At 34.3% G+C, this 14,870-nt stretch overlaps 1 protein-coding gene across 5 annotated transcripts in view; it reads right to left on the minus strand.

Annotated features, from left to right (window-relative positions):
* Positions 1-5,362: 5,362 nt before the first annotated feature.
* Positions 5,363-14,870, minus strand: part of Kcnc2 (potassium voltage-gated channel subfamily C member 2) — a 186,769-nt gene continuing 177,261 nt past the window's right edge. For 2 of the 5 annotated variants that reach the window (XM_047547935.1, XM_047547933.1), the window contains exons 4-5: positions 13,045-13,209; positions 5,363-8,540 (exon numbers count right to left, since the gene is read on the minus strand). In XM_047547935.1, coding sequence (XP_047403891.1) covers positions 8,404-8,540; positions 13,045-13,209 — 302 coding nt within the window. In that variant the 3' untranslated portion in view covers positions 5,363-8,403. The remainder of the gene's footprint in view (positions 8,541-13,044; positions 13,210-14,870) is intronic. The other 3 variants (XR_007108118.1, XM_047547937.1, XM_047547936.1) reach the window with 3 other exon arrangements.

Genomic DNA, 14,870 nt, shown 5'->3' on the forward strand with positions numbered 1-14,870 from the left:
GTCCTTAGGATTTTGGAGGAAAGCTGTGCTATCTTCTATAGCAAGTCAGTTCCTTTTGAGAAATAGCTCTTGGCGGGCTATGGGACCTAGTAGAGACTGAATACTTAGCCATGGGCCTCCAAATTACCCTGCAACCTGAACCTCCTATTATGAATCAAGTGTTATCTGACACACCAAGTCATTAAGTTTGGAATGCACAGAAGTTTTTCATTATCAAAATAAAGCAGTATATAAGTGACACTACCCCAAGAGGCCCAGAAAGCACAAGTTATGTGAAGAAGTAGCTCAAAAGAGCAGTCTCAACTCCTGCTACACTGCCTTCCATCCACCACCCCACACATATGACCTCATGAAGAATTCCGCTGTTACTATTTAGCAGACAAAATTGTCTGGTCTATAGATGATTCAGCATCATATGTTAGTACCACCTGAAAGTGGACAGGGTTAGCACCACAGACCCCTTTCTGGAACATCCCCAAAAGGCAGTGGCAGGTGAAATTCTTCCAGTGTAATGAGTAGCAAATCGGTTGTTCCTCTTGCTTGGAAGGAGATATGACCAGACAAACAAATACATAGTAATATGTGAGCTGTGATCAATGGTTTAGCTGGATGATCAGGAACCTAGAAGGAACTTAATAGGAAAGTTGGCAACAAACAAATTTGTGGAAGTATATGTGGATACACCTCAATTTTTTGAATGGGAAAAAGTGTGAAGATACTTGTGGTCCATGTGAATGATTACCAAGAGTGAACTCATCAGAAAAATATTTTAATTGTGAAAGTTGATGGGATTATCTATTCTGTCATTATCAGTCAGTCTCTCTAGTCACTCCTGTCATTACCCTATGTGTTTATGAGCAAAGATTGCATGGTGGCAGGGATAGAGGCTATGCACAGGCTTCCACTCATCAAGACTTAACCTGGATATGGCCAATTCTGAGTGCCCAGTCTCCAGCAGCAGAGACCAACACTGAGTAACTGATACAACACCATTCCTTAGGCTGATCAACCAGCTATCTAGTAGCAGGTTGATTATACTGGACCACCTCCATTAGGATGAGCAATTTATTCTTACTGAAATAGAGACTTACTCTGGATATGAACTTACCTTCTCTGCATGCATGCTTCTACCAACACTATCATCTGTGAGCTTACACAATGCCTTATCCATCATCATGGTATTTCACACAGCATCGATTCTGACAAGAAAGTCACTTTACATCCAAAGAAGTGTGGCAATGGGCTCATTCTCATGGAACTAACTGGTCTTACCATGATCTCCACCATCCAGAAGCCACTGATTTGTGAGCATGGCAAATAATATTTTGATATTTACAGTTATAGTTACGTAGCAAAAGTTTTCAGGGCTGCAGATGATTCCGTAGAAGGCGTTATATGTCCTGAACCCATATCTACTTCATGTTGCTTTTTCTTCCATAACCAGGATACATAGGTCCAGGAAACAAGGAGTGAAAATGGAAGAGACACTATTACTCATAGTGACCTACTAGCAAAATATTTGTTTCTGCTTCCTACAACTTTATGCTCTGCTGGCCTAGATTTCTTATTTTTAATGGAAAAATGCTTCTACCAAGAGCTATAATGAGCCAAAGACTACTGTCTAATCACTTTGGAATCCTCATGACTCTAAATCAGAATGCAAAGAAGAGAGTTACAGTACTACAAAGTTGACTGGTCCTGACTATCAAGGGAAATTAGACTAAAACTCTATAATGCAGGCAAGGAGGAATATGTCTGGAACACATCTCTTAGGACATCTCTTATTACTATGTATAGTGATTAAGGTCAAAGGAAAATTATGACAACCCTGTCCAGGTAAGACTACTGATCAGGGTTGTCACCACACAAGGTAAAAACCCACAATTAACCTGTAGAAGGCAAAGGAGTACAGACTGAATAGTGAGAAAAGACTATAACAAACGTCAGTATTATCATGTGACCAGTCATGAGCATTCCCTCCTTAATTTGCTATGCCTGCATTATATGTGTGCGTAGAAAATATTTTCCCTTTCTTATTCATTTATCATGCAATATGATATGCAAAGATTTTATATCACAATATTTAGGTATTATTAATTCTATGTTATAGTATCTAAGTTATTAGATATTAAAGAGAAGGATAATCATCATTTAAGAATTTCACCTCCTTTTCTGGAGAAGAATCTAGGGTATTTTCAAATGAAAACCAAATAGTTGTCACAGTCAACTCCACAGATCTATGCAGAGTATCTGTGAGGGATTGGATTCAAACACTATGCTCCAGGATACCAAAATCTGTAGATGCTCAAGTCCCTTAGCATCTGCATATAATCTTTGCATATCTTCCCATGCACTTTAAATAATTTATAGGTTATTTATGTATCTAATAAAATGTAAGTGCTATGTAGAGCATTGTTATACTGTGTTATTCAGAAAATAATGACAAGAAAAATTTCTGCACATGTTTAATACTGAGGCAATTTTTCCTAATATTTTTTCATTCTCTGGTTGGTTGAACCTATACTTGTGGAACCTGTGGTTATAGGTGGTTGATTTAATCATGTTAATCAGAATTATGATCTTTGTATTGTCCTTGTTTAGAAATAACATGTGTCTTGAGGAGATGCTTATGGGTATGAAGGTAACAAGGAATGAACCTGTGATGTAAAATTTTATGCATCAATTCCACTAGACCAGAAATCTGGTTAAACATTTTTTCTGGATGTTTCTCTGATGGTATTTCTGGAGGAGATTAACATTTGAATCAGTAGACTGAATAAAGCAGATTGCCCTCCCCAGTGTGGGTGGGTATAATTCAATCTGTTGAGTGCTTGAATGGAACCAAAAGGTGGAGGAAGGGAGAATTTAATCTGTCTGCTGACTGTTTGAGCTGGGATATCTGTCTTCTCCTGCCCTTAGGTGGGACTTAAATCACCAAAATAACTGACTCTCAGGTCTTTGGATTTGGCCTAAAATTTATAGCATCAGTCCTGAGGCCTTATGACTTGGACTAGAACTTACACCACCAATTTTTTGTTTGTTCAGACCTTCATACCCAGACTGGAAATATACTGCCAGTTTCCTGGATTTCCATCTTGCAGATAGCAGCTCCATAATTTTATGAGCTGTATCAGTCTGCTTTTTATTGCCATGACCAACAACAACTTGAAAATGTGTCTTTGGGGCTTACGGTTTCAGTCTCAGTTTATGGTTGGTTGACTACATTGCCCTGGGCCTGAACACTCAGTAGTCCATTCAAGCTATTAATACATCAAATGGATTAATCCACTAATGAAGTTATAGCTCTCACCGTTGCCTGAAAGTCTTACTTTTGAGCCTTCCTGTACTGGGGATCATGCTTCCAAAATATGAGGTTTTCAGGGACCACTTCTAGATCCAAACCATAATGTGAATAATTCTGCAAAAGAAATCTCTTTATCTCCCCTCTTCATCCCTCCCCTCTCCACACACACACACACACACACACACACACACACAAATATGTGTATAAGAAGTGGCCTATTTCCTCCAACTATGCTCCATGTGCCTAAATTCACCCCGCCAGTAATCCATTCAACTGGGTGGATTAATCTACTGATGAAATAGGTGCCTCATGATTCAGCCACTTCCCAAATGCCCCACATCTGGACATTGCTGCACTGGGAAACAGATTTTCGTACATAAGTTTTGATAGGACATTCCATAAAATGTACAACATCTATAGTGAATTTTAACATGAACTGTGGACTTTGAATGACAAGGATGTATCAGGGTAGGTTCATTGGATTGTAAAAAATGTACTGTTGTAGTGTGGGATATTCATAGTAGAGAAAGAAGTTCATGTACAGAGCAAGGATACAAGGGAACTTTGTGTACTTCTGTTCAATTTTTGGGGGAGGTTGAAACCACTTTAGAAAATAAATTGTATTTTAAAAAGTGAGTGTTAGGTTACCTGGGATTCTAAATGGAGATAGCCAGATTTTTTGAAGATCTTAATGTTCAAATTGCACATTTAGTCATCAGTCACTTTGACATGATAGAGTGATGTACAGGAAAAGAAATAATGGGATACTAAATTATATCATTTAATATTAGACAATAATGAAACATATATCTTCTAAATAAAGTCTGTTTAAGAGAGAATGGGAAGTTATAAAATTTTAAATCAATATTAAGGATACTGAACCCATGTTAGAAAAAATTAGCATATATCTATCATTTAATAATGCTTAGGCATGTAGGCAATTAATTAAATTTTGCCTCTAGAAATTGTATAAAAGGGAGAAGCCTCTTTTTAGGTAAGGAAATATTTCGAATCACATACTTTAGTCATTTTAAATTCCTAGGAATTTCAATACTTTAATGGGTTCAGTTAGCTCTAAATGTTTTTAAGCATGGAGTTAATCCTATGGAGCCCCTGTTTTGTGAAATAGTCTTTTTAACATACCCATTGTCTTCCTAAGATAAGTTCACTATAGCTAGTCCATTAGTCTGTCTTGCGATTTATTTCAAAGACAAATGTTTTCCAGTCATGACTATTTAATCCTGATTTTTAATCAAAATTTGAGGGCAAATACTATCTATTCAAATGCATTCTTTCCCTTTCCTGGATATTTTTCCTTCTTACAGTAAATCCTGCTTGACACCATCATTAGAAACAATTTATAAGAAATTATATTTGTACATAAGTCCCTTTTCTAAGCTCAGGTTTTTAAATAGTCTCTTAATCAACACTGAACATTTTTAGACATAGAAAAATTTTGCTGATGTCACAGAAAAGGCTTGGTTTTGACATTTTTTCTCTTTAATTGTATCCTTCTCTTACTCCTAGATATTGCCAAAAAATTTGCAAATATACACATATCCCTACAATATAAATAGAATTCCAGCTATGTATGGTATGTGACTGAAACAGAGGTTCAGAACCCAAAGCTGAGACAGAAGCATCAGAATGAGGGGGCATTTACAACAAGAGGCTCAGTAAATATTTAAAGCATAAGAAACTATGACAGGGACAATAATCTGTGGCAAATATGTACATTAACAGTTCTCCCTCCTGAGCCTAAACTTTATTAACAATAAGATAAAAATGCAACAGTATCTGCCTATAGAATTGTGATGATAAGTTGGAAAAATTAATTAAAAATTTATTATTAATCATAAAATGCCCTCTAAATATTGAATAGTATAAGAATGAATAGTTTTACAACCTCAGAATTAAGAGAGAAATTAGGCAAGCCACACAAGAGGAGAAAAGGAAGAGGAAAACACTGGTTGTACATCTCAGACTTGAATGAAAGTGAGAACTAGATAGCTTTCAAATTCTTTCATCACAAATTCTTTATTATGTATGAGTGTCTGTTATGTGCCATAAAACATAAAAATAGTAAAGCCTGTGAAAATGGCAACACAAAGAAAGAAGCCAAGGAAAGAATATGAATAATTTAATCAGATAAATTCAAGTTCATCCCCAGCTCATTTGCCTTTTATTCTTCATTTCAATTAGTTACATGTCCATCGGTTATCACCAAGGTTGTGCATGCATCTTGAAATGTTCACAAAAGGTCCACGATACGGGGGGTCATAATTAGGTTATACATTATATTCAGAATCCCAGGGGAACTAATAGAGTCTAGAAATATTGATTAAGCAAGATGAAAAATTCTTATATAGTTTTAACTACAACAGTTTTAAAGACAAGTACAAGCTTCATTTGCCACAAAACTCACAAAAAGTAATTGAAGAGTATCTCTTTTATGCAAAATATACATTTAGGATATAATTTGATTAATACTCTACTATATACTGACATTGTTCCTTGATCATTTAATAAAAAAATACTCTCATTGCCAGAATTTTATATTTTGTAATATTTATAATTGAGGTAACAATGACAAAAGACTTAAACTACGAATACCGTTGGTGAATTTCTTTTAAGCCATAACAATTTTCCAGAACTAAACAAATATGTGACTAAAAGTAGGTCAGTTTTGAAAAATAGAGAGTAAAAACGTTGCAACATAATTGACAAGCTGATAACATAAGTGGTTTATATTCAATGCTTATGAATCCAACCCATACAGTAGAAATAAGAGAAATTAAAACAGATCTATACTAAATCAGTATTACTGCCTTGTATAATTCACAGCACAACCTATAGAAGGCCCATGAGGGGTAATTCAAAGCAGCATGGGCCTTACTTGAAGCTTTAGAGATGTTGATCATGAGTTTGGCTTCCCTTGACGTGAGATGGCCAAGGGTGTTGACCCATGCACACGTGTTGGTATTTACAGTTGTTTCCTGGACACTGGTCAGTCCTACAAGCAGAACACTCATATGGGGAGCACCAGATGAGTTCCAGCCACAGTTCTTTTATAAGACGAGAGGGCTTCCTCCACGTATAACTTGGTCACACCGGGGCACATGCAGCAGCAGAAGCCTGTTTCCAGTACAATCCTTGGTATGGCTAAATTCCACTGTCCCTTTTCAGCAGTCAAAAATCCATGATAAATTCTGTACAACACTGCAGTCAATAACAGCAGCACCAGACAGCGTATTAATTCCTTTACCATAAATCTGTGGGTAATTACAACACTCTATGTATGGTTTTATCAAAATGATCATAGTATCTCTAAATATAGATATTTCGTCTGGGTAAATACATTGCTGTACAAGATCTCTGACATGCAAGTCATGCTCTAGGACTCAGGGATATAGAATAATAGATGTTGCTTGGCCAATAATAAAAACAATTGTCTTCCTATCAAAAAATAACCATGAGAATTATGAATTAATCTATAATCTGAAGGATCCTAAGTGCCTTAAAAATATTTTTTTATTTCTCAATTGATCTTATGGCATTTTTCTTCCCTCACTTGCCTGATACACCGAATACACTACTGCTATTGCATTTGGTAGGGATGTGTAAACAGACTTTCTTCTACTCAGACTCAGACTCCCAAGGGATTTTTGTTGGCATGTCGTGATGAATGCTGGTTGCTAGGTAGTAGAAACTGACACTGCAGTAGGCAACCAAGTGCTGTGGTGAAATTGCTGTTTAAATCCTGCTTCTCGAAAAGATTCACAGTGCGGTTAGCTTAGGTAGTTTACAGGGTATCATTAATTTGTACACAAAGCAGAGAGGCTGCTCCAAATAGCAAAGGAGGTGGGGGATGGGGTGAAGGGATCCACTACTAAAATCATGAACACCTTCTCAAGGCATTTCTAGAATTCATGGAGACAGATGGCAAATACAGTTAGGACAGGGAGCTAAGACAGACAAACAACATACAAGACAAAGCACCTGATTAAACACTGCATGAAAATATGATTAGTCCTTTGATTCAGAACTTTAAGGCTAGTCAAAAAAGCCTCCTGTGAACACCAGTGACCTTTGACATTTGCAAAAAAATTAAGTAGAAATAAAGGAAGAGGGTAAAAGACATGAGAGCTGTGGGTAATATTTGGCACTCTTGTCTCTGAAAATAATGACAAATCTTGGGACAAAAAAAAAAAAATGACTCTAGTACCAAGCAGTAATTTCTGACTAAACAATGCAAGCCTGGCTGGCAGTTACCTTTCTCTCATGTTTTGTGCCTTCCCCAAGTCATTAAGTAAGAGATCTGGCCTCAGCTTGCGTGTAACCAGTAATGACAACCTCTTTGCAGTTATCTGTGTACAAACAATCAAAGACATTCAGAACTCCAATACAGTACTTTTGAAGTCAATCAGTTAAGAACTTAAACTACTTAAAACAAATATTTTTGTCAAAGAATAAGAAGAAAAAAAAAAAAAAAAAACATCAAGGAGAAACTCGCCCTCCTTGTCCCACAATCCATGCAGAACAGTCGACGAGTGAGCAATTTCATATCAGGAGGATGGTTTGATGAAAGTACACATATCCTGAGCCATCCACAGTTCCCAAACTGCAACATTGCTTTCAGATGATAGAGACAAGATGGTCCATGCATATGAGCTGACCAGAGTCATTATTTTGTGCAATCGAGATAGGATCCCAAACATCTTCAGAATGATTTAGCGTCACAAGAAATGAAGTTCCAGTGAAGTGGTTGGCATTTGGATGCACACTGTTTTAAATATATCTCCCTGAAATATGTTTATGTATTAGTATACTGGCCAATATCTGACACTAGCTGTCACTTTATTGCAAACAGAAATCAGGGCAATTAATATGGAGAAGTAGTAGCACTACGTTGGATAATCTTTAAAGCCAAAATAAAATTTGTTAAGCTACTCAAGTGGCATTTCTGAATTCAAATAGTAGTATCATGCAGGACTTATACTGTATTAATGGAACCTGAAGTAACTCTACATTTAATTATTTCCATTACCGGGTAAACAGTACTTGAGTTAATACAATTTAGCTGACTGATGCAGTTTGGTTTACAAGATAGATGGGATGGGAGATCGAGAGCGCCTCAGAGGACAAGGAGAGTTGTAGGGTGATGTTACTGGAGAGAGCCTCAGAGCATTGCCTGCCAAGCCCGCTATGTTGTTTAAGCTTCGGGATTTTTCATATCCTTTTATGAAAAAATGCACAGACGTCAGTTGAATTCAACCAGAAAATAGACAAGAGATAAACAATACCATGCAGGGTAATCAAACGTGCTATTTTTGAGCTCAAAGAATTTGCTTACAAAGAATTCAATATTGAGACAATTTATAAATCTAAAAAAAAAAAATGAAATTCACTGAAGCTGTCATTCCCCCCAAATTAAATCAGTTATCACAAATATTCTTCCCCACATTATGGCTAGTATTGAGTTAATTTTGGCATATAGAATACCAGAACTCTTAGGAATTAGGCAAAGCAATTTAAGTAAGATATGGACTTAATGTTTTTAAATTTCAGAATTTCTTTCTGAAAATAAAAGAAATAATGAGCTATTTTTCTCTTTTCATTTTTATTACTTAGTAAGCTAATAAATTAGGCTTAACTTGAAAGGGACAACTCTTTTTCCAGCATGTTTATTTTTCAGCTTTATAAAGGATGATTTTTAAATAATGGCATTCAATGCCATTATCCAGTGGTAAAGAATGGAATGTCCATGTCTCGTCATTTGGATGAAAAATAAAAGTAAATTAAAAAGGAAGTAAGAAATATAAAGTCATAATTTCAGTGAAATAAATCTGAATTTGACTATATACTGTTTTTAGCTGACTTTTTCTCTTTTCCCCTGTACCCAGGAATTAAGAAAAATTTAATTTAAATTCACCTTTTCTTGCTGTTTTCTTGCTTCCTAATCTTTTGCTAAGGATAACCATGGACGAAATAGCCTCTCACAAACATGAGCCCAATGGCTTTCCTTACCTACTCAAGCAACCCCCATCAAGGTCACCTTTGGAGGGATTCATATAGTATTTTTTTATTACAAAATATTAGAGATAATTAAATGAGGCAGGGAGAATCTAGTGTAAAGTTAGAAGAAGGACAACTATTGACTAAAAACCAATAGTCATATTACACAGCTTCAGAAATGGACATTCTGACAACTCTGTAAAAGAATTGTTACAGAGCAGAAAAATAAACTTCCTTTTGGGCAACCAAAGTTGATCGAGTCCACACAATTCTGGTGAATTCCTTGTCTCCCTAAGTTTGTACAGCACACTCCTTGGGCTCTAATTAGCCCACCGTGTGCTTGCTAATCATGGAAGAAAAAATACTGAGCCTTGTACTTTTTCTTATGTTATTTGCAGCTACTTATTTCTTTAATTGTTTTTCATAATCTCTCCATGGAAGAGCCATTGCTATCCTTCCTATTTTGGCTGGAAGAGAGAAAGTGTTTTGTCTGATTAGTTGATGTATGAGAGGTCAAGACAGATATGGATATAGATTGCAATATGAGCTCTATGACAGAGTAAAGCTGAACTGGGTAGGAAAGGAAATATGAACACACTCCACATACACACCTTCAGATTCAGCAGACTAGATATCTTCTTTGAGATTTTTATAAATGGAAATGTATGCCCCCATCAACTATGGTTGTTTCTAAGGTATAATTTCTGTTCATTAAAATTGATATGCCATTGTTTTGTAAGTATTATGTTATAAGATGTTGGAGTTAGTATATATTTTATTCTATACTGCTAGGTGATATAATAGTTAATAAGAAGATGTCAAATAATTTTTGAAAACAGGTAATTTATACTCATGTGCCTGGAAGGTTAGTTATTACTACTCTTCCATAAAGTGACTGAAAATATAACTTTGGGAATTCTAAAAAAAAATGCATCCTCTGCAGTAGAAGTTGACCATGTAACTTAAAAATGTAAACTAGATAATAAACATTGATCAGTATTGATTAAAGGGAAACTGTTACATATACACACAAGGACAAAAAGGGTAGTTCATACCTAAAAAATCATCACTTTAAAAAATTAGCTTCATCCCTCACAATCTTTAAGTTCCCTACAGGACCTTCAGAAACAAAGATTTGTTTGACAATTTTATATTACTCATACCAGTAATGTCTAAATCTTGATTGCCATTCTAAATGTTATTTTTCTAAGTTATAGTTTTAATATAAATAATATTCTTCCAGTTTATGGGCTCTTCAATTTTTAATGTCTGTTACTTCAATATCCACTTTTAAAAGGTTTCCTGTCTAATATAGTAACAAGCATTTAGTTAGTAAATTATACGTACTTTTATTTTTCTTTTTTCTAAGTGCTCATCTCTGATTTGAAAATTTGATAAAATTTTTTTCTAATTTTTGCCTAATCAAGCCTTTACTGGAATGACTAAAAACATAATTCATAAGAATAAACAATATTGAACCTACATTCACATACATGACATGCATTTTATTCAGTTCTTAAGAGCACGTGCTTATTTGGAACAATTTAAAACAGCCTATACGTGTACGATCCATGAGTAGTTTTAGTGTGCCTAATATGATTTCTTTTAACCTATTATATAAATAAAAACATTAGGTACTAGGGATAAGGAGATCGTTTTTAAGGGAATTTTTAAGTTTTCTTAAAACATAGGCCTAACTATCTTCAAATTTTTATGTAAAAAAAAAGAATGCAATTGAAATCTAGTAAATTTTCATTTACTTACATAAGGGAGAATTTTTAGAACTCTAAAATAAAATCAATAGAGAGACCAACTTTAAAGGTACATGAAGGGATCCTATACAAAATAAATCTCTGAGTAGAAAAAAAAAAGAATCTATAACCTACATTAAAGGAAAAAGAAGAAGAAATTAAGGAATTCCTGGTAGATGTGAAAGACAACACACTAAAATGTTTAGGAAAGGTACCAGAAATGTTACTAGGTCTAGAAAAAAAGACACATAAGCTATAAAAGACATAAGCAAGAATAAAAAAGTTGATACAATAAGGAATGACATAGCATAAAAAGCTCATGGACAAGTTTCAAATTCTCATTGATAAAGAGAATTTGTGTTTGTGAAATTAGGTTGCATGTATAACTGTTCCATGCAAACTAAATATCTTATTAATTGCTTTGCTCATGAAACTTTTCAATTTTACAGTAAAACTTTATATTTACATTGTACCTTATAGTTTGCATAATTTCTCTTGACAGTTTAAAATTCAAAATATTAATATAAAATGGAAGTAAAATTCTGGTGAGGTCCTTAAACACATCATCTTGGTATGAACATGGCATGTAATACTTTATTGGATGATGCACAAAAATGTCTGTATATTTAATCACATATACATATGAATATGTATTATATATGTACACAAATAAGCATGTACATATACATAGTAAGTTAAGATATGCAGTTCACTTAGAAAAGTATGTTCAGTATAAGATGTTAGTATTATTATCATTATATAATGTATGTACATATATGTTGCTCAACTACTATGATAGGATATTAAGTATCTCCAAAATTATTTTAAACATTTTGTAGCACTTACATAAATTTACGATAGTAAACAATCAAACCCATTTAGATAATTAAAATACATTTTGGTTTAAGAAATAGATGCAAAGAAAGTAATTAGAATGAAGAAGAATTTAAAATATTTCTCATCAAGAAACAAAAGAAGAGTCCTTTGTCCTCTCTTTTGAGCTCAAAGATGTAAAAGCAGAGGACAATATAAAACAATCAGAAGAAATGAAAGGGAAGTATGACAGGAGTAGTGAGCTATTTAAGAAAAAGAGGGCATCACAAAACAAATAGTGTACACTTAATGGTAAAGACCTGAAATGAATAACAAATAAGCATATTATTTTAAAAATTTAGTTGCACTAAAATGAAAGTTTGAGTAGTTTTTCATTCAAATTTAGTCAATTTTCATAAGAAATCATTATAGATGTTATTTAAAAATACACCTTACCATCCATTTTTATTCATTCAATAAATATTTATATTATTCTGTGTGTCAGGCATTGTTCAATGCCTTAACTTAAAATTACTTTTATTCATCCTAAATAAATAAATTAAATTAATAAATAAAAATTATAATGCACATTTTAAAACACAGAAGTGGCTCTTCAAGTGATTGAAATATAGATATGGTTAAGGATCTTATACCTTCAAATCCTTGAGACACCTGGACAAACTATTGAGAAAAACTACCCAAGTACTGTATAAGAGATTCAAAGTATGTTCAGTACTTTAATTTGAGAAGAAAAAAAAAACTTTTAATTGTTTTATACTCATAAATTGCTTATCAAATATATTCATAGAGCCAATTAGTGTGTTTTGTCTTGGTAAAAAATATTATTGAATACATTGTATTAAAATAATTAGATGAGTATTTTAATATTTACATATTACATTACAACTTCACCTGTAGACAAATGACAAACCAAAGAAAGGAAGAAAGAAAGGTGAAATGCCTTTCAGAGATGACAACCAAGTAGGTTATTATGATAGGTATTTCACAATGTTTATAGTGAGAGAAGATGTGATAGCAGAAAAGAGCACCACATGCTGTCTTTCCTGGAAAGTGATGAAAGAGCATTTTACATCATTTCATATAATTTCCAGAACTTAATTGCTAAGTCACCTGTTAGGATCTGATTAAATGCATGCCTACCTTTCCTGATCCCTCCATCAGAAGCACACGTGTAATCACCTGTCGTCAGTAGGAAACATGTTTCCCCTCTTCTGTTTTTGTCTCTGGTACTAGAGCGTCTGATGGGGAGCCTTTCTGGGGGTGACAATGGCGGCTCACTTCCTGTACTGTCGTCACCTGATAACACTGGTCACAGCACCATGCCCATTGACAGACAGTGATGGATGAGGAAATGAGACAGTACAAAGAGTTTACACTGAATGTCCATAGTCCAGTCACTCGATATACAAAACACAATAATCACATCACAATAAGAAAAAGAATTTTCATCACTCATCACAAAAAAGTTACATGGAGCCAATGGAGAAAGGTATTGAAAAGGAGAGAAATGTTCTTTAGGAAATAGAAACTACTTTTTTGAATTTTGTTTAAAAGAAAATTGACTTTCATACAACTAGTATGGACTCAAAATAACTGGAATAATTAATTAGCACACAAATTTTTTATGAGCTATACATTTACTATGAATAGGAATGTTTTAAAATGGAGTCCAGTTAGGGGAAAGCTCTCAAGTAAATATTTGTTTTTGAAATTCCTTGAGAGACATACTTTTATCATATTTTGAATGTAATTTTCCTCAAAAAATCTTAATAAAAATAATTCCAAAGCACAAAACTTTATGTCCAGTTACTCTACTTTGAAGTAACAAGCTATTTTTGAGCATTGAGTGGAACAAGATAATCTTCTTCAAATGCCCTTGAAATAGCTATCTGTTTATTTCTGTATGCTTGCCAAAGACTTTCACACCCTATCAGCCTAGATACTAGCTTGTCATTGGAGTTCTTATCCAAGATGAGAGTGTGTCCTCTTTTCTCTATGCCCTTCTTGAGGGCTCTGCATACTCAGAACTATCTAATGAGAGCAGAAATACCAACTGAACTCCCCATTTCATGAAGACATTCTAAGCAGTTTTCAGATATATATTGACAGAATTTGCATAGCAGTCTACTAAATGAACATAAGGACTATGACTAAAAATTTTAAATGGCACTTGAGCTCCTGCCACATTGTTTTTCTGTTTGCCTCATAAAAATTCGTGGAAGCTAAGGAGAGGCCTATAAAATTAACACCTGCTTTTTTTATTTGTTTGCTTCATTCATTGGTGTTATTTCTAAATGATGCAAAATTATTCACATGGGATCATCATAAGTCACTTTTTCTACAAGAAAAAGAAGAGTTCTGTCTAAATTACAGGGAATGCATACACCTTAAATTTTCGTAGTCGGATAAAAGCTATTCAAACCATTGATCTACAAAACCTTCCATCTGCACCAGATAAAATAGACTAAAGTTGAGACTATTGACTATCATTCACTCTGGCCTACTGAATATCACCTTAGAGTCAATCAACTCTAGATTACCTATGGCAATGGAGAGGAGCAGGGATTCTGCTAATCTCAAGCAATAAATTATCCTAAATTCAATCCAGAAGAGAACAGAGCTCAATGCATAGTGCATTAAAAAGGCGATCCGTGAAGAAATTAAACTTTGTCATTGATCATCCAAAGCAGGTCATCTGTGCCCTGAATAATGCTGTGTGATTATATTACATGTCATCTCGCCTTATCAAAAGGGTTATATTTAGATACCCTACCTAATTTAATAACAACAAAAATTTAGTCAATCCTCCAGAATATTACTAAGAAAGAACTTTGTTATTGAAAGAGTTATCTTCCATATCACCTCTTTCGTGTTCGGGCCTTTGATATGCAAGCATCCATTCTTCTTAATTAACTGCTTCTTGTGAGTTAGGTTGAGATGCAGAGCACCATGTGGCAGAGATAAAA

This window comes from Sciurus carolinensis, chromosome 4 (genome assembly GCF_902686445.1).
Source record: "Sciurus carolinensis chromosome 4, mSciCar1.2, whole genome shotgun sequence".
Classification (NCBI taxonomy): Eukaryota; Metazoa; Chordata; class Mammalia; order Rodentia; family Sciuridae; genus Sciurus; species Sciurus carolinensis.